The following is a 26195-nucleotide window of genomic DNA, read 5'->3' on the forward strand; positions in this document are numbered from 1 at the left end:
TAGATGCCTGCCGTCCTTGTGTGAGTTCTGTGGGCTGGATTCCTACAGGAGCAAGTACGGCATCAAAGGGCACCCATGCACCCTTGGAACTGTGCACGCAGCTGTGGTCCCCCTCCAAAAAGGCCGCCCCAACTTCCCACTCCCCCAGATCTGGTTAAGGTGCCTGTTCTCGTCCTGGCTGGTCTGACAGGGGAAAACGGAATCTTGGTTCCCCTTGCGTCTGTTCGCTGGCTGGTGAGGCCGAGCGTCTTTTCACGTGTCTGTTGGTTTCTCGTGTCTTTGGTGGTTTCTCTGTCAGGGTCATTGCCCCTTTCCCCGCCCAGAAGCTCACCCGCGTGTGTGTGGGGGATGCACCACCCCTACCAGGAATGCAGTGCAGATGCGGACAATTTTATGAACTGGGATTTGGGGCAAGGTGCGTGCCCCTCCCTGGGGCAGGGTTGCTGCCCGGAAACAACTGCACCAACCTCACGGCCCCTTTGTCCCTCCCTTTCAGAGAAAACCGGGAAGATCCTGACGGAGTTCCTCCGCTTCTACGAGGACCAGTATGGTGTGGCCCTCTTCAACAGCATGCGACATGAGATCGAGGGCACCGGGGCACCACAGGCGCAGCTGCTCTGGCGCAAGGTGAGAGGTGCTGGGCCAGGGGCAGGGCGGCCTCCGTGGCCTCGGTTTCCCGTTGTTGCTGGGTGCCCTCTAAGGGCCGCACCCGGCTTCTGAATAGGCAGGTGACCTGGTGGTGGTGCCGAGGCCCCTTTAGCACCGTGGGCGACTCCCCCGGGCCAGCCCCTCTGTCAGCAGAGCTGGGGCTCTGAGTCATCTTGACAGGCCTGGTCCAAGCCCAGCTCCTTCTCTTACGCTCTGTGTGCCCGCGAGCTATTACCTCACCTGTGGAGCCTCATGTACTCATCTGTAAACCCTGATGAGCACACCTCCCGAACCTGGTGGCTGTGAGGATTAGAGGTTTGTCGGCTGGGCGCCTGGGGCTGGGCGGGTGCTGGCTGACACTCATCATCCCTGGCCTTGTCATTATCCTATTATCAGTGGTAGGATTATGTCTGCACAGTAAATATTTGTCCAGTGAGGACTGGAAGCTGCCTGGCTCCAGCCTGGGGGGTCAGCATGGGCCGGACGAGGTGGAGAGCCTCCTGGGGAGGGGATCCTGTGGTCGGCCCTGGCATGGGGCTGGGGGTGGGAGTGGTGCCGAGGAAGTGAGGGACTAGCCGGGGCACTGGTGGGGCTCAGGGTTCCCAGCTGGAAGCCGCCAGGCCTGGGTCTGAGCACTTGGGGTGAGAGGCCAACCCTTGCTCCTCTGGGGGTGCTGCAGGGGCCCTGTGTCAGCCCGGGGAAGTCCTGTTTGAGGGCACTGCACGTCCCATTACTTGGGTGATTCCTTTTCAGTGACCTTCACCCTCTGCCCACTGGATGGCCGGGAAGGTGGCAGAGGGAGGGGTGATGAGGAGGAGGGGTGCCAGCCCCCCTCCTCTGCAGGTGGCCCAGCCCTGGAGTGGCTGAGTGGCAGCCCAGAGGCTACTTATTCCTGGCTGGTGGTCCCTGGCAGAGTGCCCAGCAGCTTCTCTCTGGGGATCAGACTGGTCAGCCAGCCAACCCCAGTGCCTGGGGCTCGGGGCATTCATGGCTGAATTCCATGGTTGGTGGGCTGTGAAGTCACCCTTGCTCACCTCGCCACAGCTTCCGCCCCAAGTCCTGTCGCCGTCATTGGGGCTGCCCGGGTCATCCTGTGATCAGGCTTCAAGGGGCCGGGGGCAGTGCCGTAGCTGAGGGATGGAGGCTGGAACCCCGTGGTCTGGTGGGAAAGAACTCGGGGGGCCTTGGGTTCAAATCCTCTTATTAACTGGTGACCGGGGCCATTGATGTAAGCTTCAAGGCTGTTTCCTCATCTGCCAAATGGGTACCTCCTGCACAGAGGAGGATTCGGATTCGGTGAGAGAACAAATGGGGGTGTGAGTCCCCACTTGCTGGGTAACCTTGCTGAGCCTGTTTTTCTGTCTGTGAAATGGTGCCCAGAGGGAAGAGTCATGGGCCAGAGGAGAGAACAGCTTTGTGGAGGGGGTGGGCATCACGTGGTGCTCTGAAGGCTAGGTGGGATTCGGATTATTGGGAAGGCGCCTCTGGAAGGGGGAACGGTGTGGGCAGGGCGTGGGCACAGCGGGGTGTGCAGGGGAGACAGGAGGGGGCAGAGCAGAGGCAGAGCCGCAAAGGCCCCTGGGAGTTGTTTCATTCCACTCCCCACCCTCCCCCAAAACCAAGTGCCTAAAGATGTGCCTGTTTATCACGAGACCAAAGGGGTGGGAGCTGGCATCACTTGACCAGGCTTTGAGGATTTGTTACCCTTTGGTGTCATCTCAGCAGGAGGAACAGCTAGCTGGAGGCGTCAAGTCAGTGGAGTGGGAGCGCTGCCACTGAGACTAAAGGATTCCGCCAAGAGACAGGCCCCCTACTCGGGACACACACTGACTGTGACGGGTCAGGTGCTGGGGCCACGCTGCCCTTGCTGCCCCCAGACACTCAGGGAGACAGTAAACAGCCCTTTACACGATCAAGTGGGCGCTGTGAAGGAGATGACAGGGTGGACTCAGACAGTGGGGCCTGAGTTGTCTGGGTGGCCCAAGAGGGCTTCCTGGAGGAAGGGCCATCTCAGTGGAAGACCTGATGGGAGAAGGAATATCAGACCACGGGAATGGCACGTGCAGAGGACCGAAGCTGAGCCTTTAAATGGCTGGCCCAGGGTGGTGGAAGCAGGACTCAAGCCCGGTTCCAGATTCCTGACCAAAGTCTCTTTCTGTCTTGACCCCCAGCCTGCCTGAGGTGGAGGGGAGGTCAGGGCTGTGTGTCAGAGCCTCTCGGAGCATCACACCTCCCTTTGATTTGGGGCCCAGAAAAGACTGTCTGGTCTCCTGATGTCATGGCACCCTCCCGACCCTTTGACAGCAGATGTGGCCTGGCCTGGGTATCTGGCAGGAGCACACCTGAGTAATAGGAAAGATGGCCTTGGACCCAGCCCAGGTGAGCTGCTTCCAGCGGGCAGAACTGGAACGGCTCCCCTATTTGGAAGGAAATGTCACAGGCAACCTGGGTCCCAATAAGCTAAGACAGAAATGGGGTTCCCTGATGGCTAAGCATTTACTCTGCATAAGAAATGCTTTTAACACCCACAAGGTTGAGTATTGGTGGTAAGAAAAACAGAAGTAACATGTAAGCAGGAAGCGTAAGATGAAATCACCCACAATCCCTGAAAAGGAGGAATCTTTGGTCCCATTTTGTCATTCAGTAAACTGACCGTCGTGGGGCTAAGTCATGATAACAATATAATACTAGAAATCATCATCATCATCACATAAATTGTTTTTGGTAGAAATAATAATACAGGGACTTCCCTGGCGGTCCAGTGGTTAAGACTTTGTGCTCCCAATGCAGGGGACATGGGTTCGATCCCTGGTCAGGGAAGTAAGATCCCACAGACTGCAAGGTGTGGCAAATAAATAAATCAATAAGTAAGGAAATAAATGACCTTTCCTCTTAAAAAAAAAAAAGAAATAATACAATAAATAACAGTACAATTAATAATAATACAAGTAATAGTAATAATAAAAACAGCTATCCTTTTGTGTGGGCACTGCTCATACAGCCAGTACAACACTGCTCATAGGGATTGTGATTTAGTCCCGTCCCCATCCCACATGTGGACACAGGCTTGGACAGGTGGAGTCACCTGTCTGGGCTCCCGTGCTGTGGGCCGGGGAGCTGGGACTGGAACTCGGGCTGTCAGAGCCTGGGGACTGTGCTCTAACCATTCACCATTTACCAAAGATGCCCATCGTGGCATCAGAGAGCTTTGCAGAGTCCAAAATATTTGGCCTGGGCTGTCGGGTTCCGTTTCGTTTCCTGCAAACCTTCCAGTGGACATGTGACTCTGCCATCTGAAAGTCTTAAAAATAAAACCCAAACCCACACCACCTACCCATTACGGGCTGTCCCAGGATCTAGGGGTGGACTTGGGGGCTCTGCTGAGCCCCACTCGCCCGGGCAGGCCCACCTGGGTGGTGAGCTTGTGCCCTCAGCCTCCCACTGCCCAAGCCTGGGCTCCGGCTCTAAGCAGAGAGGAGGACTGCAGACCAGGGGCCTGGGGGTGGGAGTGAGGGTCTGACCAGGGTGTCGGGAGAGCTCTGTCTGCTCTTTCCTTTCTAGGAGAGATGGGGATTCGAGAGTAGGCCCCAGTCTAAATATAGACCACTGAGCCCAGCTCTGTGACTTGGGCAAAGCCCACTGTGTGTGTGTGGGGGGGGGGGGAGGTGCATGGTAGGGGTAACCGTTTTCTTTTCCTGTAAATATTTTTATCCCTGGGTAGGAAGCAGTCTTCGGGGGCCTATTGTTTGAGCACAATAGGCCCTCATTTTCCAAGAATGTTTTGGCATTTCCCCTTGAGGAGTTGCTGGGGAGAGGAGGCTGCGTGTGAAGCCAGAGGGCTGGGGGGTGAGGATGCCTGGGGAGGGGCCGCTCACCTCTGACTCCAGCTGCTGGGCAGGCCCAGAAGCAGAGCGAGGAAGCTAGGAAGGGTTAGGCACCATTAAGACCATATCAGTACTTTCTCCCTTTATTACACATGATGCATGTTTCTTTTTGCAGAAGGCACCGTATTTGTTGTAGAACAGATAGACGCTGCTGAGAAACAGGAACATTTGACTCCCCGAGCTCCTCCCATCCAGGAGGAGGGCTGCTCCCTTGTGGCCTTTGTCTCTCCTTTCCTGAAGCTTCCCAGTGCGGGTCTGCTCAGGAAGCACTCGCTCCAGGACGGCCACCCCTACCCCTCCTGAAGCAAGTCACCCTTCCCCCTCCCCAAATAAGTCAGCCTGAGGAGCTGGAGAATGACACTGACAGTAACCCCAATAGTGGTCGTGGTGGCTCCGCGTATCGTACTGCCTGCCAGGTGCCGACTGCCTGCGTGATCTTTGCACAGAATCCTCGAGATACCTCGGTGAAGTCGGTGCTGTCACTGTCCCATTTGACAGATGAGGAAACTGAGGCTCAGAGAAGTGATGTGACAGGGCTGAAGTCACACTGAGTCAGCGGTCGAGTCAAAGCTAGGGCTTTGCAGGAAGGTCTGGGCGTTTCTGCTGCCCACACTGGCCACTAGTCCGCCAGGATGCTGGTCAGACGGCAACCCTCCAGGCTGAGGTCCCCTCCTCCCCCACCCAGATTCATGGAGACCATCTTGTCGGCCGTCAGAGCTGGGGAGGCTCTATGGAGCCACCGTGGTCAAGTTTTTGTTGCCCCAAGGGGAAACAGGCCCAGAGCTGGAAAGAGATTTGCCCAGGTGCTGGGGCCTTACCGGTGCTGGCCTGTGGGCGTGTCCCCTCCGGCTGGAGTGACTGTCACACACCCACACTGCAGTGGGGGTGGATGGGGAAGCAGCCTGCCTCGTGCTCTAGAGACCTGTCCCGAGGCAGCCGTGTCTGCTTAGGGCCAGGATGGGGTGGGATTCTGTCTGGGTCCGGTATTGTGGTGCCCGGCCTGGGTTCAAGTCCTGGCATCACCTCTGATCCTCCTGGACCCCAGGGGCCCCCCTTCACTGCCCTGAGCCTCACTTTCCTCCTCTGCCAAATGCGTGACATGCAGCCCTGCCTCGGGAGCCTTGGTGAGGTCAGGATGGAGGCCGTGCTCACCTTCTTGGAGGACCCCATTCCCGTGCTGGGTCTCACTCCCTGCCCTTTCCCTCCTGTAGGTGCCCTTGGATGAGCGCATCATCTTCTCGGGGAACCTCTTCCAGTACCAGGAGGACAGCAAGAAGTGGAGGAACCGCTTCAGCCTCGTGCCGCACAACTACGGGCTGGTGCTCTACGAGAACAAAGTGGTGAGGCCCCGGCCCGTCCCAGCTGTGGGTGCCCCACGGAGCCCCCCACTTCTCCCAGGCCTGGCCAGGCCGCTTCTTCCCCTTCCCCGCCGCTTCCCCCGCTTGCCGTCTTCTACGCTAGTTGATGCTGCACGCCCCCCATTCCTAAGCCTGAGACTCCGTACCTCCACCCGCATCCCTCCCCTCCTCCCAGCGCTGGCTGTTGCCACGCCCACAGCAGAACCTCAGCAGCCTCCCCCCACCCCTTCCGGCCTCCCCATACCTTGCTGTGCTGCGTGCCCTCTCTCTAAGTGGCATTTCATCCATCCAGGCACCCAGCTCTCCGGGGTCCCCTTTCACTCTGCCTCTCCCCCATCGGCCGCTCGTCGCTGGCTCCTGCCCACCCCGAGGCCCTCCAAACCTCTCCATTTCCAGCGCCCTCCTCCCCCCTCAGCCACCTTCCTGCCCTGGGCTTCCTGCTGCTCCCCAGCCCCTCTCTTCCTTGCTCTTCAACAGCAGCAGCTAACTGGCCGTTCCCTGCCTCCGAGGGCCCCTGGGGGGTGGTCCTATCTGTTTCCTTCCTGATGCCCCCCACCCTTGCAACTCTGTGCCCTGCAGTGGGGGGATGGGTGTCCTTCGATTGTTCCTTTGCTTTGGGCCCTTAGGGAAGCCCCACCTGGCTGAGCCGCAGACCCTTCTTCTACCAAACATTTCTGCAGAACAGCCGAAGGACAGGCTTGAGTGCCCTCTGTTTTGAGGGATGCACCAGACTCACCGGGAGGGCTTGTTAAAAAGCAGGTTGCTGGGCCTACCCTGAGTTTGATTCAGGTCTGGAGGGGGGCCAAGAATATGCATTTCTGACAAGTTCCAGGGTGATGCTGACGCTGCTAATCAGGGACCACGCTTTGAAAATCATTGCCCCGGAGGTTCCAGCCGCTCTTAAGAAATGTGTTGAGTAGTGTGACACCTAGTGGCTGAGTGCAGCATGGCAGCCCTGCTGTATGAGCTCCTACGTCAGAACTATTTTTTCCCCCCACTGGTGTGAGAAAGCAGCGCCCAATCCTCATTCTCCTCCCAAGGGGACTTAGGAAGTTAGTGGACAGTTCAGGGAAATGGTCAAAGACCCTGGGCTCTAGGGGCTGACAGATCAGGTTCGCGTGCAGGTTGGCTACCTTACCAGCGATGTGAACTTGGGGTTAGTAATGGTCCCCACCTCTGGCTTGTGAGAATTCTGTGAAATGAAGCATGCAGAGACCGTAGCACAGTGCCTGATATGTAATGAGCACTCGGCTAGTGGTAGCTGCTGCTCGTAGAGACCGTAGGTGCAGTGGTGATAATAATAACAGTCACCTCAGCAGTGCTCCCTGACCTTTGCTGTGCCAGGCACTGTGCTATACGTTGTGTGGATTATCTCACTGGGTCCTCGTGCAGCCCTGTGAGGTAGGAACTGTTATTACCCTGGTTTTATAGATGAGGAAACTAAAGCAAAGGAGGTGCTTATCCTTGGCATCACACAGATGGTACTCAGTGGAGTCAGGATTTGAGCCCAGACCCTGGATCCAGGTCACTACACCATGTTGCCTCTAGTCATGGTGGTGGTCAGACTCCTCTCTCTCCCCCTCCTCCCCTTCTTCCTTCTCCTCTTCCCTGACTTGGGCAGGCAACACTGAGTGGGGCCCTGGAGCCAGGGATGGAGACGGGGTTTGGGCTTGGCCATGCACGTAACCCCCAGGGACCATCTCTCTTGCCCCCTCCTCAGGCTTATGAGCGGCAGGTCCCACCCCGAGCCGTCATCAACAGTGCGGGCTACAAAATTCTCACCTCCTTGGACCAGTACCTGGAGCTGGTTGGCAACTCCTTACCAGGTAAAGGACCACCCATCCCAGGCGAAGCACCCAGGGATTTGGCCAGGGGACAGGGCGCCCCTAATCCTGGAGCTCCAGGCTCCACATCTGCAGGAAGACCAGCTGGGTCTAGAGCTAGCAGCAAGTGCCCAGCACAACCTGAGCCTCCAAGGGGAGGCCTGAGAGGGGTTTTCCTGCGGCCACGCAGTGAACTGGGTTGCCCCACCCGAGCCCCTGCTTCCTGAGCCTGGCGATCACAGCTGTGCAGGGGGACCTCTCTCTACCCTGCCTCTTCCCTGGGTCCCTGAGAGGCTTCCAGGTGCCCCAATTTGTAAACTGCTGAGCCAGTACTGCATTTGTAAGGAGCTATCCTAGGCGACCCCACCCCATCAGAGACACCCAGCAACCTTGTGGGAGAACATCTGCCTCTTAGATGATCCCAGGGAGACCAAGGGGTAAGGGAGATGCTGGCCTTGTGGGGGCAGCTTTTACCCTTGTGTGGGACTTGGTGGTTGAGGGCTCAGCTGGAGTCTGGCTTTCCTGGATTCCAGCCCCTGCACTGAGAGGGCTGACCTTGGGGTGTTATGTAGACCCCATGAGGTGCTGTGTGTGCTGAGCCGAGTGCAGGGACCCAGAGCCAGGGCCCAGAGAAGAACTGCCATTGTCCTGTTATTAACAGGAGTGGCAAGGTCACAGCCCAGGACCACTTATCTCGCTGGATCTCGAATACCCATGCGGACAAAATAGAGAAAAATCCCCTTTTATTTATTCTCTATCTCCCACACCCATACCTCCCTCCCCCCTTGGACATTTAAGCCACACTTTGGCCTCTGCTGCTGAAATTTGAAGGGAAACCCAAGAAGGTAATGCTTGGCCTTTGACCCTGAGGGCTCTGACCCTGTGTTATTTGTGCCTCATGCACAGAGTTTAAAACCTGACCCCAGGGCGGTGGCTGTATTACCAGCTCTGAGAAATGGTGCTGGGCGAGTCTGACATTCCTTTAGCCAGGCTGTGGAGCAAGAGAGAAGGAAGTGGCCTCTCCACTGGCTCTCTGGTCACCCCGGGACAGGCCAGCTCTCTCTGGACCTGAGCCTGCCCCTCATGGTAGGGCGAGGGGTCAGCTGCTGGCGTCCTCTGGCCGAGGGAAGCCCCAGAGGGCAGCTGTTCAGAGGGCACTGTCTCCACAGGGACCACATCAAAATCAGGCAGTGCCCCCGTCCTCAAGTGCCCCACGCAGTTCCCGCTCATCCTCTGGCATCCTTCTGCGCGTCACTACTACTTCTGCATGATGACGGAAGCTGAGCAGGACAAGTGGCAGGCTGTCCTGCAGGACTGCGTCCGGCACTGCAACAATGGTGAGCTGCCTGTAGGCACCAGGAGCTGGGAGCGGGGTTACCTGGATTATGTGCTGAGTGGTGACACCTAGTGGCCGAGTGCGGTGTGGCCGCCCTGCTCTATGAGCTGTCCTGCTTTTCCTTCTGGGGTTGTTAGAAACCACTGTCATGCTGGCCCTTCACCTTCTTCCTTGATGAAAACAGTTCTGTGATGCTCTGAAAAATATTTTGGGATATTATTCTCAGAGGGATGCAGTTGTTGAGCCCTTGGGTCACAAAGTAAAAATCCTGGGCTTCCCTGGTGGTGCAGTGGTTGAGAGACCGCCTGCCGATGCAGGGGACGTGGGTTCGTGCCCCGGTCCGGGAAGATCCCACGTGCCGTGGAGCGGCTGGGCCCGTGAGCCATGGCCGCTGGGCCTGCGCGTCCGGAGCCTGTGCTCCGCAACGGGAGAGGCCACAACGGTGAGAGGCCCGCGTAACGCAAAAAAAAAAAAAAAAAAATCCGGATTCTGCCACTTTCCAGCAACAGGACCTTAGGAGGCCAACTTACCTTTTGAAGCCTCTTTAAAATGGGGATAATAATCTCTCCTGTGTCTCAGAGGGTTTGTGAGGATTCACAGTGAGAATCCACTCAATGCTTGGTAAAGATTTTTTTATGGTATCGTTTCTTTCTTATCAGTGACCTGTACCATAGTGTGGGAAGTTCCCTTCCTCCCTCAGGGCCTCATTGTCCTCATCTGTAAAGTTACAAGTCTCTTCCAGTTCACTCATTCATTTAACAAACCTTTTTTTTTTTTTTTTTTTTTTTTTTTTTTTTTGCTGTACGAGGGCCTCTCACTGCTGTGGCCTCTCCTGTTGCGGAGCACAGGCTCCGGACGCGCAGGCTCAGCGGCCATGGCTCACGGGCCCAGCCGCTCTGTGGCACGTGGGATCTTCCTGGACTGGGGCACGAACCCACGTCCCCTGCATCGGCAGGCGGACTCTCAACCACTGCGCCACCAGGGAAGCCCTAACAAACCTTTTAATGTCTCTGAGCCACACCCAGGGCTGGGCACTGAGGATGCAACAAGGAAGCAAGACATGGTCCCTGTCCCCGTGCTGCCGGCAGCCTGGTAGGGAGACAGATGTTAAACAGATGAGGACACCAGGGGGTGATGAGTCACAGCTGTGCTGGGTGCTGGGTGGGAGCCACCTGGGGAACCTGGAGTGTGTGTATGTATTGGGGGGTGCTGATCCTGTGTGTGGGGAGGGGTAGATCAGGGTGGCTTCCTTGAGGAGGCTTCCTGAGACCTGGAGGTTGAATAGTTCTAGAGCAGAGGGAGGTGAGTTCCAGACGGAGGTCGCAGCAAGCATGAAGGGAGGCCCGGGGTGTGGGCAGTTTAGAGGAGGCTGCACAGGCCCTGAAGTGGGGAGGGGGTGCCTGGAAATGGGCCTGGAGGGGGCACTGGGGTCAGGTCTGGAGGGCCTTGTAGGGCTTTAAGGAGTTTGATCAGAAAGGCCTGTGATTGTCTCTCAGCCGGGGGGTGGGGCATGAGGGGCTTTCTGCCCTTATGGGAGGAGCAACCCCATCCTGGACCCTGAAATTCCTTCCTGGTGACCTGGCCTCCGGGCAGCAGAGGGAAGCCGCTGCTCCCGCCCTGCCCTTGCCTCTGCCCTACTCTCCCTGCCCGGCATGCCTTGGGCGCAGCTCCACCCGCTGGATGGACAGTGGGCACCCACGCCTGGAGGCGGCTGTGCAGTGACTCGGCTCACCCCACCTGTCCCCTGTCCTCTCTGCTCTCCAGGGCTGCCTCTGCCCTGGCTGGAATCTGCCGGGCCGCAGGAACCAGGTCTTCAGTCAGGCCAGCCCCTGCCGCCCACAAAGAGCCTCCTGTTCCCAGGTCCCCGGGGGCTGCGGGGCCAGGACTGGGCTGAGGAGATCTGGGCTCTGGCTGCCTGGCCTGGGGCACCGTCCCTCCTCCTCCCGCCCTCCTCCTCTTCCTCCTGCCCCTCCCTGGCCCAGCTCCTCCCTCTGAAGGTTTCCAAGGCTAATGGCAGACCTGGCCAGGTGACCCCAGGCCAGGCCAGGTGGGGACAGACCAGGTGGGGAAGAGCCGTCGTTCGGTTCCCCATGCGCACAATGGCAGTTGTGATAAACTTTGCTGGATCGTGGGGACGAATACATGAGCTGGGTTGGGTAGAGCTCTTGGCCCCGTGCCTAGCACATAGCGAGCGCTCAGCCAGGAGGCTGAGGGGTATGGGTGTGGGTCCTGTGGGCAGGAGGGGAGGCCGGGGAGAGCTGCTGGGGCGGGGGGAGAGGCGTCCTGCGGCCGCAAGGTGTTGAGAGCTGACAGGGCGGTTTTAGAGGAGCCTTTCCTCCACCCTGAGGACTGTGGGAAAGTTCTCGGCTTCCTCGGGGGCTGGGCCTGGGCCTGGAATTTGCAGGGCCTGGAATTGCTCACTCCCGGGGCTGCCAGGAAGTGGGGGGTGGCTCGGGAAGGAGGCCGAGCTGGGTGGACACAGTTCGTCCGGCCCCCGCCCACATCCTGCATTCCCGGAGCAGCTGGGGCAGCGAGAGGCAGCGGGCACGGAGCTGCCCCCTCGGGCTGGGCCTGGGGTGCAGAGGTTAAGGCCTCTTCCTGTCTGACCGCCGTCCCCCTCTGCCTGCTGCCCGGGCCTGAGGAATGTAGCTTCCTTTCTCAGCCTGACCCTGAGGACCCCACGGGCAGGAAGTCTCCAGGTCTCACTAGAGTCGGCCGGTCTGGATTCAGGCCCTGGGGCTGCCGTTCCCTAGCGGTGTGGCCTCGAGCCAGTGACTTTGCCTCCCTGAGCCCGTTTCCTCATGGGGAGAGTGGGGCTGAGAACAGCTGTCCCTCTGGGAGCCGTTTGGGGAATTAGGTGAGGGAATGCGTGTGCGGTCTCAGCCTTAGTCTGCCGTAACGCGGGACCACAGACTGGGCGGCTTAAACAACAGAAGTTTATTTTTGCACAATTCTGGAGGCTGGAAGCCCAAGATCCAGGTGTCAGCAGGTCTGTTTTCTTCCGAGGTCTCTGTCCTTGACCAGCAGGCAGCTGCCGTCTCCCCATGTCCTCACACAGTCCCCGCTCTGTGTGCGCAATTTGTCCAGATTTCTTCTTCTGAGGACACCAGCCATACATATGGGATTAGGGCCGAGCCTGAGCCCCTCGTTTTAACTTAATTTCCTCTCTAGTCCCTGTCTCCAGTCAGTCACATTCTGAGGGCGCTGGGGGTCTGGACTTCAACATAGGACTTTGAAGGGACACAGTTCAGCCCCTAACAGCCAGGCTCAGGGGAAGAGCTCGGGAGGGGTGACCCTCCCTTTTGACTCAGCCACTCGGCATGCAGAGTAGGGACGTCCTGAGGGTCTGAGGCTGCACATCTGACTGGCCAGAGCCCGGGGCATTGGCGGCCTCCTTCCTGCTGCCCAACCCTCTGGCTCGGCGTCCTGCCACCTGGAGAGCGACCCTGCCTGGCACACCCGGCTTGCCGTCTGCAGACTGTAAATGCCCCAATGTGAGAAAGGCTGCATATAACACACGGCTGGATTTTTCTAGGCAAAACCCGGTCTCTGGGAGACGGTGCCCCTCCTTAAGCCTGAGGGGCTTCCTCCCCTGGCCCACCTGGGCAGCACCCACCCCAGGGCTCTGCGCGGCACCCCAGCTGGGACACCCCTGCTCTGCCCCCGTCACTCCCTCCTCATCTCAGGTCCCTGAAATGCAGGGTGAGATGCCCCTCACGCCCCCATCCCAGTCCACGGAGCTGCCACTGCAGGGCTGGGGCTGGGCCTCAGTTTCCCCACCTCTGAGCTCTCTTCCAGCCCCGCCAGGCAGTGTGATTCCTGGGTCAGCGGATGTGGAGGGGAGGGGTTCTCCCCACGCCAGAGAGGGGCTTCTTCTCTGTGTGGGTGACTCAGCCCGTAGTCACTGCAGTGGAGGTCGGGGTTTCGGAGGCACTAGCTGCCATTTCCCCTTCCCTTGGCTCTGGAGACACAGCGGTCAGGGGCTCGTGGCCAGGGTAGCCTGGCTGTGAGGTGTTTAACCACGTTCATCCCGAAGTCAGGTGTTGCGACTTCCTGCAGCCTGCCTCCCCAGCACCCAGTCTGAGGCCCATGCCTTGTTCACTGACCCCCTCGCCAGCACGGGGGAGGTGGGCAAACTCATCTGGGCCACCACCGCCACCATCAGTGACAAAAGTGAGAAATGGTATTTCCAGTCCCCTGGATGCACGGCGGTGAGCAAGGCGGACCCATTTGTGGCTGCAGTTACTAGTAAAGTGCGATGTGGTACCTGCTGGGCCTGCTCCCAGGCCCTGCCGCCCCACAGTGGGTGTGTGAGGCCAGGCTGGTCATTGTTCCCACTATTCAGAAGGGAGAACTCAGGTCCCTTAGGGTTCAGTGACCTGCCACGAGGCTATGCAAACTATGGCCCATGAGCCAAATTGGGCTCATCGCCTATTTTAATCCAGTTTTATCGGCTCGTTGTTCACACACTGCCTGCGGCTGCTTTCCTGCTACAATGGCAGGTTGAATGGCTGGGACGGAGATCGTCTGGCCCACGAAGCTGAGACTATTTACTGTCTAGCCCTTTGCGGGGAAAGTTGGCAGGCCCCTGATGGAGGGAGGGTCTCTGGGTGCCTCTGGTACGCTGTCTGCCGTGCTGGGTGGCCTCTCCTTGGTGGTGGTGGCGGCTTCTGGTCCTGGCTCTGCTGCTCACTGGCCTTGGACCCTCGGCAGTGGCCTGACCTCGGAGCCTGTTTCTTCATCTGGAAAAGCAGAGGAAACGACAGTGCCCACATCTCGGGCTGGTTGGGAGGATTGAAGGAGATGGAGGATACAGAGGAGGGCTGTCTTACTGTCCACTGCTGTCGGTGGGTTCTTATCGTTAATGTCACTGCAACTACTCCTGATGCTGTTGCTACAAGAGCCGTGGGGGTCAGAGGTCGGGGGAGTTTGGGCAGTCAACCCACTGGTGTTGGTGGAGGGCACGGGCCATCCTACTGACCTCCTCTCTCCATCCCTCTCCCTGGCAGGGATCCCCGAGGACTCCAAGGTGGAGGGCCCTGCGTTCACTGACGCCATCCGCATGTACCGCCAGTCCAAGGAGCTGTACGGCACCTGGGAGATGCTGTGTGGGAACGAGGTGCAGGTGAGGCCAGGGAGGCTGGCGGGGAGACTGCGCAAGTCAGCGCGGGGCCACAGGCAGGGCTCTGGAGCACTGGCTGCAGGTTCGGACGGGTGGAGGCTGAGGTGGATCCCGCAGGGGGAGCTACTTGTTATTTTGTTCAGTCATTAACTGAGCACTGACCCTGGACTAGGTGCTGGGGTGCACTGTAAGAGGGACGCAGTCCTGGCCCTCAGGGGGCTGTCTAGGAGAAACAGACGTTTGACAAGTACACGCAGACACTTCATGTGCAGGCAAGGGGGGCAGGGTGTGGTATTCGACAGGGTGGCAGCATGTGCAATGGTCCTGAGGTGGGGCCCCTACAGGATCCTACAGGACACCCAAGCAGGTAAGCTGGGACCTGTGGGAATGATGCTCAGGAGGGAGGGCAGTGGAGACGTGGAGCAAAGATCAGCTTTTTGAGGGGGGGGGCTTGAGTGGCCGGGCTTGCCGGAATATGGAGGGGGCTGGGCATGCTCCAACCCCTGCCCCGGCCTGTGCCTCCCGGTCCTAGATCCTGAGCAACCTGGTGATGGAGGAGCTGGGCCCGGAGCTGAAGGCAGAGCTCGCCCCCCGGCTGAAGGGGAAACCGCAGGAGCGACAGCGGCAGTGGATCCAGGTGGGCAGGCCTGGGCTTGGGAGCAGGGGTGGGGGGCCTGCAGCTGCCTGGCACCCTCAGCCTGGCGCTGACACCTCCGCCCTGCCCGCAGATCTCAGACACCGTGTACCGCATGGTGTATGAACAGGCCAAGGCACGCTTTGAGGCCGTGCTATCCAAGCTACAGCTGGCCCGGCCGGCCATGGAGGCCGTCATCCGCACCGACATGGACCAGATCATCACCTCCAAGGAGCATCTGGCCAGCAAGATCCGAGGTAGGCAGGCCACCTGCTGTGGTTGTCATCACCTGGTGGACGTGCTGGGACCACCCGCCATCCGGGGTCAGGGCGTCCCTCCTGCCTGTTTCAGGGATCCGTTTGCATTTCACAGGAATGACTTGATTCATTGATTATTTTTAAAACACCAGAATCAAATCTGAGGCATTGTTCTTCCAACCCCTGTGAGGTGTCTGCCAGCTGTTATTTCTATAGACTCAGATCTTGGTGACCTAAATGACGGTGAGGAGGTTCAAGCCTCCTGTTCATCGTTGGTCATCAGGTCTACCATGTGTCGTTCTAGCGACATCAGCTTGACGTTGGTGATTCACACTGAGCCAGCCGTTCCCTGGTCAGTTGCTGCTCCTTTCTGTTCTGAGCCTGATGGGATCCTTTCACTCACGTGTCCATCACACGCTGGCCACAGCTGTGACTGTTGTCAGTTGCCCGAGGGTTATTCTCTAACCGCTGTTCTCACTGCGAGCTGGGGAGGACACCGAGAGTTGACATTTATTGTGTGGAACAAGTAATGTTAGCTGGGCAGGGGAGAGGGAGGGACGTCAAAACACCCCCTGGCTGGGCTTCCCTGGTGGCGCAGTGGTTGAGAGTCCGCCTGCCGATGCAGGGGACACGGGTTCGTGCCCCGGTCTGGGAAGATCCCACATGCCGCGGAGCGGCTGGGCCCGTGAGCCATGGCCACTGAGCCTGTGCTCCGGAGCCTGTGCTCCGCAAGGGGAGAGGCCACAACAGTGAGAGGCCCGCCTACCGCAAAAAAAAAAAAAAAAAAAAAAAAAAAACACCCCCTGGCTAAAAAATGCCTTGGTCAGAATGCCTTGGAGACAGTCCCTGCCCACAGGTAAGCAGCCTTTTCCAGGGTTGGGCTGAGTCAGGCCACACCATTCCAGAGCAGAATCAGGGTTTGCAAAACCCAGAGGCTCATTGAAGCCACTGGAGTGTTTTTCATTTTTTTTTTTTTTTTTTTTTTTTAAATGAAGGAGCAAGACCCCCAAAGGTGAGTTCTCTTCCTCTAGCTCAGCAGAAACACTGCCGACCTAGCGATCTTTACACGAGCGGTTTTCTTAGTTTCTCGCCATCACAGTTTCAGGAACATCAGGATCCAGTCTCAGAACTCCCTGTTAGTTGTGCTGCATTATCAGCTGTTCCTCAAGAATCCTTCACTTTGCTAACGTTGTCACCAGTGGTTTTCTTTAAAGAATAATACGACAGCCTGCCTCTAGCCTGGGGGCCTGGGATGGTGGGAGTTGCTACTGGGGGTGCCATCCGCTAACCAGCTCCCTCGGTGCAGCCTCCATCCTCCCCAAGGCGGAGGTGTGTGTCCGGAATCATGTCCAGCCCTATATCCCGTCCATCCTGGAGGCCCTGATGGTGCCCACCAGCCAGGGCTTCACCGAAGTGCGGGACGTCTTCTTCAAGGAGGTCACCGACATGAACCTGAACGTCATCAATGAGGGCGGCATCGACAAGCTGGGCGAGGTGAGCCAGGCACTGGCCCCGGGTTTGGGTTTGGGTTTGGTCTGGCCCCCGTCAGGCCCTCACTGTGATCAGGGCTGGCCGCTCCCCTCCGGGGCATAACCTGTGAACGGAGGGTCTGCAGGAGACCAAGGGGCCGGGCAAGTACACAGATGCTGTTTCGTGCACCCCACAAATGGAACCAGCCTCTCTCACTTCTGAGTTCTCTGGTTCTCGGGGTGAACGGTCTTCCACAGGCCCCATATTGGGGTAGTCAGCTGCCTGGAACCCACGTAATTGTCAGGTACAGAGAGAATTGGTCCTGTAATCTTAGCGTCTTCTATACCCCAAACTGAGGAGTCCATTGACAATAATAATCATAGAATTTGAGAGCCATAGAAGACCTTAGAGATCATGAAAAACCATCTCCTGATTTGGAGGCTGAGGAAACTGAGGCTAAGAGAAGGTGAGCCATTTGCCCAAGGTCACCCAGCGCCCGGGCTGGCCTCTTCCCACACGCTGTGCTGCTGGACCCCCCTCCTCCTGCCTTCAGATCCTCATGCTTCCTGTCCCGGGTCCTCCAGCGCTTGCCCTTGTGACCGCCACCCCTGGAGGGCCTTCCCGGGTGCCAGCCCCACGGCCTGGACCCCGAGGGCCCAGGGGCTGGGGGGCTGCCTGGCTACTCTGGCAGCCCCAGCTCAGGTCCCGCGTGTCTCTGCCTCCCTACAGTACATGGAGAAGCTGTCCCAGCTGGCGTATCATCCCCTCAAGATGCAGAGCTGCTATGAGAAGATGGAGCCGCTGCGGCTCGATGGGCTGCAGCAGCGTTTTGACGTGTCCAGCACATCTGTGTTCAAGCAGCGAGCCCAGATCCTCATGCGTGAGGTGAGCCCAGGGTGCTATCCCCAGGTCTCTATCTCCTGGGGAAGAGGCCCTGCCTCTGTGGCCTTCCTCCCCGGCCCCCTCCTCGTCCTCCTCACGGGCCTCGCTGCAGCCACACTCGGCCCCGGCATGCTCTCCGCCGCTCTGCTCTCTGGTCTGTTTGGACACTGTCCCTCTGCCCACCTGGCTAATTCAGACTCATCTTTTGGGTCTCAGAGACCCCTTCCTCTGGGAGGCCCTCCTTGCTCCCTAAGCCCCTTCCCACAGGGCCCAGGGCCTCTGTTTCCCTGAGGCAGGGACTGGCCCCGGTGCCCAGCCCTGAGCCAGCACACTAGACAGCACAGGGGCGAGCGAGTGAACGGGTAGCTGAGCACACAGGCGCCCCCTCCTCCCGGCGGGCACCCCTTTTACGTGCCCCGTGGTGTGCCCCGCCGGCAGCAAATGGACAACGCCGTGTACACCTTCGAGACCCTCCTGCACCAGGAGCTGGGGAAGGGGCCCACCAAGGAGGAGCTGTGCAAGTCCATCCAGCGCATCCTGGAGCGGGTGCTGAAGGTGAGCCGCCCGGCCAGGCCCCACCCCTCCACCCAGGGGGATGCTGGGGCTCGGGTCAGACCAGGGACCGGTGGAGCTCCCTGACTCAGAGCCTCCCGCGCCCTGGCCCCTCTTCGTGGCAGAAATACGACTATGACAGCAGCACCGTGCGGAAGCGCTTTTTCCGGGAGGCTCTGCTGCAGATCACCATCCCGTTCCTGCTCAAGAAGCTGGCGCCCACCTGCAAGTCGGTGAGTGCGCCCTCTCCCCCACCCCTCCCCTCCCCACCCCTCCCCTCCCCACCCCTCCCCTCCCCACCTCTCCCCTCCCCACCCCTCCCCTCCCCACCTCTCCCCTCCCCTCCCCTCCCCACCCCTCCCCCCACCCCTCCCCTCCCCCCACCCCTCTCCTCCCCACTCCCCCTCCCCCCCGCTAGCCCCAGCCCTGGGCCTGACCAACAGCCCTGACCACCCCTCTCTCTGCCCCCACCCACACCCCTGCCCGGCAGGAGCTGTCCCGGTTCCAGGAACTGATATTCGAGGACTTTGCCAGGTTCATCCTGGTGGAGAACACGTACGAGGAGGTGGTGTTGCAGACGGTCATGAAGGACATCCTGCAGGGTGCGTGCCTCCCGGCCCCCGGGGGCTGGCTGCAGAGCTGGGTGGGGGCTGCTGCTGCTGCTGTTGGGACCCTTACTGCCTGGAGGGTGGTGGAGGTGGCCGCCCAGAGGTCTTCCTGGTGGGGTCAGCTAAGCTACAAAGAAAAGAGAAGACTTACGCCGTGGGCTGGGGTGGGCCCACTACTAGCAGTGTGGCCCCAGAAGGGTAGCATCGCATCCCTGTGCCTTAGTTTGTTTGTGGGTCCTTGACATTTTGGGGAGCATCAGGTGAGTGACAGGGTGTAGGGTCACAGCCCCTGCTTCCTGGCCTTGAGGCTTGAAATAAGCCTCGTCCCAGTCACAGCACCCATTCAGGCCGAGGGAGGCCTCTGGGGGATGATGCAGGTCACAGCTGGGCACAGTGTAAGGTATGCTGGCGGCCGTCAGCCCCGTGGTGAATGTCCCGACACCGCCCTCTTGTCCTGTAGCTGTGAAGGAGGCCGCTGTGCAGAGGAAGCACAACCTGTACCGGGACAGCGTGGTCATGCACAACAGCGACCCCAATCTGCACCTGCTGGCCGAGGGCGTGCCCATCGACTGGGGAGAGGAGTACAGTGGCAGCAGTGACAGTGGTGGGGACGCCGGCAGCCCTGGTATCCCAGAAGCAGCCATCCTCTCGGAAAAGCGCCGGCGTGCCAAGCAGGTGGTGTCCGTGGTCCAGGACGAGGAGGCGGGGCTGCCCTTTGAGGCTGTCCCTGAGCCGCTAGCACCTGCATCCGCAGACAGTATCACCGAGCTCCGTGGTCTGCTGGCCCGGGATCTGCAGGCTGAGAGCCCCCCGCTGGCTGGCCCCCTGCTCAATGGGGCCCCCGCCCAGGAGAGCCCCCAGCCCGGGGCGGCCCCTGAGCCTGCCTCACTGCCCCGGCAGCTCCCACCTGGAAAGGCCTCGGACCTCGAGCCTCCCAAGCCCAGTGACCAGGAGACCGGGGAGCAGGTGTCCGGCCCTGGCGGCCGCCCCCCAATCCATACCACCACCGAGGACGGCGCAGGGGTGCAGACTGAGTTCTAGGCCAGTCGCCCCCTAGCTTCTGTTGGACATGGCACACGGGCCACTCCCTCCGAGGCACTGGAAGGCTCAGCTCTGGGCGGGGAGCTCTGGGCCTGTGCCTTCCAGGTGGGGATGGGGCCGGGCTGGTGTGGCACCTCTGGGGCTGGGCGGGGATGGGCCCACCTGAGTCACTTTATTGGGTTCGGTCACACTTGGTCGGTCTGTTTTCTCTTCTGTGGGATGATCTCGGCTTTCCTCCTCCTGCTGGGGGCAGAGCACAGCGGAGGGGGCTGGGAGCACTCAGTGGCCCTGGGTCCCTGAGTCCTGCCTCCCTGCCCTGCCTCTGTGGCCCGTTTCCCTCGTGGGTCTTGCCATCCTTGGGAAGAGGGCAGTAAGGGTAGCATCTGCTGTGACACAGAGCCCACGGATCCTCTCTCCTCTCACCAAGGGGCTCGCTGGAGCCAGGAAGACGGAGCGCTGAGGCCCGTCTCGGCCCCGCTCCTCCCTCCTCCCGGCTGGGCCCCAGAGGCCAGTTCTGGAGTGGATACTGGCCTTGCTGTCCTGCCCTGGGTGAGGGGATGTGCAAGCAGGGGGCCTTCAGGCTGGGGGAGGGCTGCCTCGCAGAGGGGGATGGGGCCGTGGGCCTGAGGAGAGAACAAGAAAGGCCTGGAACGGGCTGGTCTGGGGAGAGGACGCATCTGCGGGCAGGAGGGTGTGACCTCTGCAGACGTACTGCTGGGAGGGTGGGCACGGTGGCAGATGGAGGGTCGCTGGAAGCTGGGCCGGCGCCTCCCCCTCCACGTGCTGGGGTCCAGCCTCCGGCGTCCCTCTGTCCCTGTGCTGGGGTGGGGGGCGGTGGCACGTTGCTCAGTGGCAGGGCTGGGGGGGTGTGGACTCTGCAGGCCACTTCCAAGGTACGCGCTATCCTCCCAGGGAGCTGCGGGGCTTGTGAGGGGCAGGGGGATGGGCCGAGGCGCCCCAGGGCACCACTGAGCTTTTGGGTCAGGCTGGGGCTCGGCCCCTGCTGCTCTGAGTTTCCAGTCACCCCACCCTGAAAATTCCAGGACTCTTCAGATGTCCTCATGAGTCACATGGGGCCCAGCCATCCCCCTTCCTGGGGTGAGGGTCAAGCCGAGACCATCCTCAGGCTGGGACCTCCTGGCCTTCCCAGACCCCCTCCCCCTGCTGCTGTGAGGGGAGGGTGGGGAGGGCAGAAACCGAGTCCTTCAGGGTCCTCAACCCCATCCCAGCCCTGCATTCTCCATCCCCTCGATCTCCTTCCTGGACCGGGCCCTGGGACCCCCAGGACGTGAAGCACTGGCTGGTGCTCAGGGACCACCCCCCTTCCAGTCCCCCAAGCCCTAAAGTCAACGCCTCACTAACCTCTTTTACCAACACGTTCCGTCTGAAGATGCTCTCCTCTGGTGCCTTCTTTTGTGGTTTTCCAATCCTTCTCAAATCTTGTATTGAAAATATTATGCAAACTGTTTAAGCTTCTACTAATCAATAAATGCTTTATTTAAAGCCAGTGGCCCATGTGTGGTGCCAGCAGGGGGAGACCTTTGCTGGAGACTGACTAGGAGCATCTGTGCACCTTGACTTTCTGGGATGGTCGCTTGACCGAGTGCTTACAGGTGCATGGCAAGAGTTCTTCTATTATCCCATTTTACAGAGGAGAAAACTGAGGCTTGGAGAGAAGGGACACAGCAGGTAGGTGACTAACCTGCTAGCAGCTCAGATGGCTTCCTCAGCCAGATCCATGCAGGGTGCACCTCTGGCAGTCTCGGGCAATGGTGAGGGCAGGAGGACAGCTACTTTATGGCTATGTGGCCCTGGGCCTGAGGCTCACACTAGATCCAAACAGTGATGCCAGTGTTTTTAAGGCTCCTGCTCACACAGCTAGTATTTCTGAGCACTTACTTACTGTGAGCCGTGCAGGTTACGTGCAAGACTAGGAGCCTCACAGCAGCTCCAGGTGGCGGGCACCATTGTCACATTTCATCGATGTGTAAACTGAGGTCCAGGAAGGTGGGGAACCTGGGCTGAGGCTATGGGGCCCCCATCACCTTGGGGGACGGTGGCCAGTGGCTGAAGGCTTGTTAAGGGCTGAGGTGAGAAAGCAGGGGCTCAGCTGCAGTCTTGCTGTTGACCTTGGCAAGTCACTGAACTCAGCCTCAGGCTCGTCTATAAAAGGGGGGACCTATTGAGGGTTCAAGGAGACCCGCCAAACACTGTGCTCTGCGAGGCGGCCCTGCCCACCTCAGGCCTCAGTCTCCCCTCTTAGCTAAGCAGAGCCCAGGAGGGTGTGTGGGGAGGGGAACCATCAGAGGTGCCCCGGGTACCTGGAAAGCAGGACTCACACCACATGGGCCCTTCATCCGTCCTGTTTCAGCCCACAGGACTGACAGTCACAAGGCAGGAAGAGTGAGGGCCTGTCCCCTGCATCCCGCCGGCTCTTACGCTGTGCCTGCGATGAGCATTCAGGGCTCCCTGGTGGCCGCCGGCCTACGTCGGGGATCCATCGTGTCCCTTGCTGAACAGATGGGGAACTAGGACGTGGAAGGTTGGCCAGGGTCAGAGTTAGCTGGAGGCAGAGCCCAGGCACCCCGAGCAGGCCTGCCTCTAGCCCAAAGAAAACGCTGCCCTTGGCTCAAGACTATCGGCCAGAAAATGCACGATAAAGGTGCAGCTCTACAGTGAGTACCAGGAGCATGGCTCCTTCTGGAATTGTGCAGTGAACAACCTGCGTGGCTGCATGGGTTCAGGGGTCGAGATGCTTCTAGGCTCCAGAGCCAGTGCCACCACGTTCCTGTCGCAGGGCCCATGACATCCAGCCCCCTGGTCTGGGGTAACGATAACAGAGCACATAGCACAGCCCACACGGCACCACACGCTCCGCAGACTTTCGGAGCCCTTCTCTTAGAGCCCTGGTCTCTCCACCTGCAACGAGGGAGGTTTGGATAACTTCACCTTTGGGAACACCACACCTACCCCCTTCCCTTCTGACTCAGCTGCAACCCCCTCCCCCTCCCCGGGCTCCATCAGGACCCAGTGATGACTCTGGAGGAACAGGCTGGAGATGGGTTTATTGACGTTCCCGCTTCGGGTCTGCAAAGCTCAGTGCCTGCCCTGGAGCTGCGTGGGGGGAGGAGGTGCAGATCTGGAGAGTGGAGGGACTCAGCGTGCGGGGAGTAGCAGAGAGGGAGGCGAGGAGGGGCCGACGTCGCTGCGGCACCAGGCCCGCTCTGAACACATTCTGGCCAGTCAGTCTGAGGACAGGCCACGGTGGCCTCCCCACCTCTCCCCTTGGCCAGGGCCCTCCTGCACTCCCACCACCCTGCCCAGTGAGACAGCACTGCCTGGGCTCCCCTGATAAGGCTCCTGGGGGGGGCCGTGACTGCCAGAGGCAGCTGGACACTCAGGCCTGTGCTCAGAGGGAGGCACGCCGGCACCCCACACCCCAGACCCTGTCCTCGTGCGGCGAGGGGTCCTCTCTCCTCCACAGTATTCACGCTGGCTCTGTCCTTGGTCAGGAACACTCCTGTCTCCGCCTGGGCCAGGACAGAGGGGCCCGTGCTAGTCCATGGAGAACAGAGCGGGAGCTGGAGCCCTGGGCCCGCAGGTGGCAGAGGTGGGGCTGGAGGTGTCAGGCCTGGGCCGGCGGCCGGCGCTCAGCGGCTGTGGTAGATGCGGAGGCGCTGGGCGATGTCCTGGCGGCACAGCGGGCAAGTACGCAGGGGCTGGCAGCACTGCTGGCAGCAGCAGACGTGGCCGCAGTTGAGGAAGATCATCTGGGCCTGAGGAGAGAGCGCGGGAGCGTCTGGGCCCCAGCCCAGGCTGGTTCCCCGGGGATGGGGCAACTGAGGCCCCCGGCCCCTAAAGATCTGACAGCACGGTCGTCACGCTCCAGTCAGCACAGAAGCACGTGCCACCGCCCTCTTGGTCACCCTCTGCCCCTCTCTGTAACAGCCGTGCACGTTTTACAGCCCCACCCTGTCTCACCAGCCCGGCCGTTGGATGTGCATGTTGTTCCCAATTTTTGGTTTTTCTATGCACTTTGCCCGGACCCTCGGTCTCAAAACCACCCCAGCATTATGGATTAAAAGCCATGGAAGTGTGTCTATCCTTTGCTTTAGCATTTCCTCTTTTTAGTAAGTTATCCTAAGGAAATAACCAAGGATGTGCTCCAAATTCTGTTCAAGGCTGGTCAGTATAGCACTGTTTGTAATAACAAGAGCTAGGAAGCCACCTCCGGGGCCCAGAGCAGCGGTTTGGTTAAATTTATAACCACCAAGGCCCCCTGTATCACCGCATTCCCTGAGCCCAGCAAAAACCACAGGGTAGGGCTTCCCTGGTGGCGCAGTGGTTGAGAGTCTGCCTGCCGATGCAGGGGACACGGGTTTGTGCCCTGGTCCGGGAAGATCCCACATGCCGCTGAGCGGCTGGGCCCGTGAGCCATGGCCGCTGAGCCTGCGCGTCCGGAGCCTGTGCTCCGCAACGGGAGAGGCCCGCGTACCACAAAAACAAACAAACAAACAAAAAAACCCAAACCAAAACAAACAAAAAACCAAAAAACCCACAGGGTAATCAAACTACTAACGTGGTGACCTTTTCTAAGTAGGATCACACTGGGGGGAGGGGGAGTATTTTACGTGCTACATTGCTGAATTTTTATGATAGGCATCAATTTTGTTACAGTTTTTAAAACAGGTTTTAAAAAGTCTCTTCAGAGAAAATTGTGTTGTTGATATTTAATGACTTAATACATACACGAAGGGAAACTTCCTAAGTGGGAGAAAAACCTCTCTTTTGCAAAAAAGGCCCAGAAAGTGATGTTAGCCTTACTCATGTTTGGGTAATGGGATCAGGGGTCATTTTAATTTCCTGTTTTTTGCCCGGGAGGCTGCGGACGGCAGGCGCTGGGCAGGCGGGCGGGGCTGGGCCCGTTGCCCCAGACTTACCTCCCGTTCCAGGCACACAACACATTCTGAGGTCTGGGCCTCCACCTCTGCGCAGGGGGCTGACGGTCTCACTGCCTCGGGACGCTCCTCAGGGGCCGTGGGGAGGACCTCGCCCTGGGGTGGTTTCAGTAGCTCTGTGGGGACAGAGAGGCTGAGGCAGGGTCATGGCCACCTGACCCCGATCCCTAGGGCCTCCCCTGGCCCTGCCTGCCCCAAGTGGACAGAGAGCTGGAGCGGGATGGGATCTGAGCAGGATCCTGCCTTCCTACACACCCTCTTATTTCTCTTTGCTGAGCCTCATTCCCCCACCTGTAAAATGGGACAGCGGGGGCGCCGATTCACTGGGGCCTCTTACGCCTAACACACTCTGAATCCTTCACAGCCACCCTGCAAGTAGGGCTCATCACTGTCAGAGATGAGAAATCGGAGGCTCAGAGGGGGAAGCCACTTGCCCGAGGCCACAGGGCCATCTGGTGGTAGAGCTGCCCCGCAGGAGCCCTGGGTAGGACCAGACCTCGCTCGCAGAGTCTCCAAGCAGGGGCCCAGGCGCAGGTGGCCCAGAGGAGCAGGGAGAGGAGTAAGCAGCTCTCAAGGCTGCTCCCCCTGTCCCCCTGTCCCCCGGCAGAGCCCCCAGCATGTCCATTGCTCTGCCCTGGATCCAGCGTCCCCTGCCTGGGTCCCAACCGCCGCGAAGGAGGACATCAGAATCGGTCTCTCTCGTTATCACACCACGTGCACCAGCAACATCCCCAAGTCTCTCTCCATCCCTGATCCCCATCCCCTTGGTTCATGTTTTTCATTTATTCTACAGGTTAAATTACAAGTAGTATTTTTTATAATTGTAAAAAACCTGAAGTTTTTTTAAAAAGCCTATCACAACCACTCTAGACCCTCTAGGGGTATCATGGTGTCCCCCCAAACCATCACTGTAAGGGGGCACTTCTATATTTAATATAACACATACTGAGTCCTGGGATCAGAAAGAGAACTGTTGGGAAAACTCCTGAGGCTCTCCTGCCCTCTGGAGCTCAGGAGCCTTCCAGCCCAGCCCCTCCCTGCAGGGGGGCCACAATCAGGAAGAAGCCCTAAGGGTTAGGGTTAGGGTTAACCTATCTCTGCCTCAGTTTCCTCATCCCTCAGATGCGGGTAACAATGGTGCCCACCTCACAGGACTGCAGCAAAGGTGGCCTGACATGGTGGTCATCAAATGCCTGATACCCGTCCTGCTCGGCACACAGGAGACCCGACTCCCGCACCTCCCCCTGGGTCAGCCACAGCACCTGCCCTCTCCCGGGCCTCCGGATGAGGGCAGGGCACCTCCTTCACAACCATCACAAACACCTTCCTACATCCAAACCACAGGCCTGCGCTGGGGCGCAGTGCTGGGCACAGGGTGGGCACTGGGTCTGGCTGATTTCTCCCTCTACTCCAGGGATCCTGAGTGTTTGGTTCCTGACGTCTAGTAGGGTGGGTTTAGGGAAGCCAGAAGGGTCCTGAAACTGCTGTAGGAAAAGTTCTTTTTTTCCATTTTTGGAGCCTGCTTTTCCCATTTATAAATTGTTCCTTTAGGAGGGAAGCTTAAGGACTGGCCAGGGTTAGAAGTAGCCCTTAGGACTCATCCTGAACTGTAAACACGTGAC

The 26195-nt window shown here is 59.2% G+C and overlaps 2 protein-coding genes across 8 annotated transcripts in view; one reads left to right on the forward strand and one right to left on the reverse strand.

Moving 5' to 3' along the window:
* Positions 1–19674, forward strand: part of NIBAN2 (niban apoptosis regulator 2) — a 49942-nt gene extending 30268 nt beyond the window's left edge. The window contains exons 2-14 of the mRNA XM_079707195.1: positions 497–627; positions 5744–5872; positions 7611–7716; positions 8883–9050; positions 14059–14174; positions 14704–14808; positions 14900–15062; positions 16369–16556; positions 17262–17417; positions 17853–17969; positions 18092–18199; positions 18457–18568; positions 19035–19674. Coding sequence (XP_079563321.1) covers positions 497–627; positions 5744–5872; positions 7611–7716; positions 8883–9050; positions 14059–14174; positions 14704–14808; positions 14900–15062; positions 16369–16556; positions 17262–17417; positions 17853–17969; positions 18092–18199; positions 18457–18568; positions 19035–19615 — 2180 coding nt within the window. The 3' untranslated portion in view covers positions 19616–19674. The remainder of the gene's footprint in view (positions 1–496; positions 628–5743; positions 5873–7610; positions 7717–8882; positions 9051–14058; positions 14175–14703; positions 14809–14899; positions 15063–16368; positions 16557–17261; positions 17418–17852; positions 17970–18091; positions 18200–18456; positions 18569–19034) is intronic.
* Positions 19675–22581: 2907 nt separating this feature from the next.
* Positions 22582–26195, reverse strand: part of LRSAM1 (leucine rich repeat and sterile alpha motif containing 1) — a gene marked incomplete at its 5' end in the record, with an annotated part of 40183 nt that continues 36569 nt past the window's right edge. For all 7 annotated transcript variants that reach the window (XM_079706778.1, XM_079706775.1, XM_079706776.1 and 4 more), the window contains 2 exons: positions 22582–23391; positions 24556–24689. In XM_079706778.1, coding sequence (XP_079562904.1) covers positions 23266–23391; positions 24556–24689 — 260 coding nt within the window. In that variant the 3' untranslated portion in view covers positions 22582–23265. The remainder of the gene's footprint in view (positions 23392–24555; positions 24690–26195) is intronic.

Source organism: Hyperoodon ampullatus, assembly GCF_949752795.1.
Source record: "Hyperoodon ampullatus genome assembly, chromosome: 6".
In the NCBI taxonomy this organism is placed as follows: Eukaryota; Metazoa; Chordata; class Mammalia; order Artiodactyla; family Ziphiidae; genus Hyperoodon; species Hyperoodon ampullatus.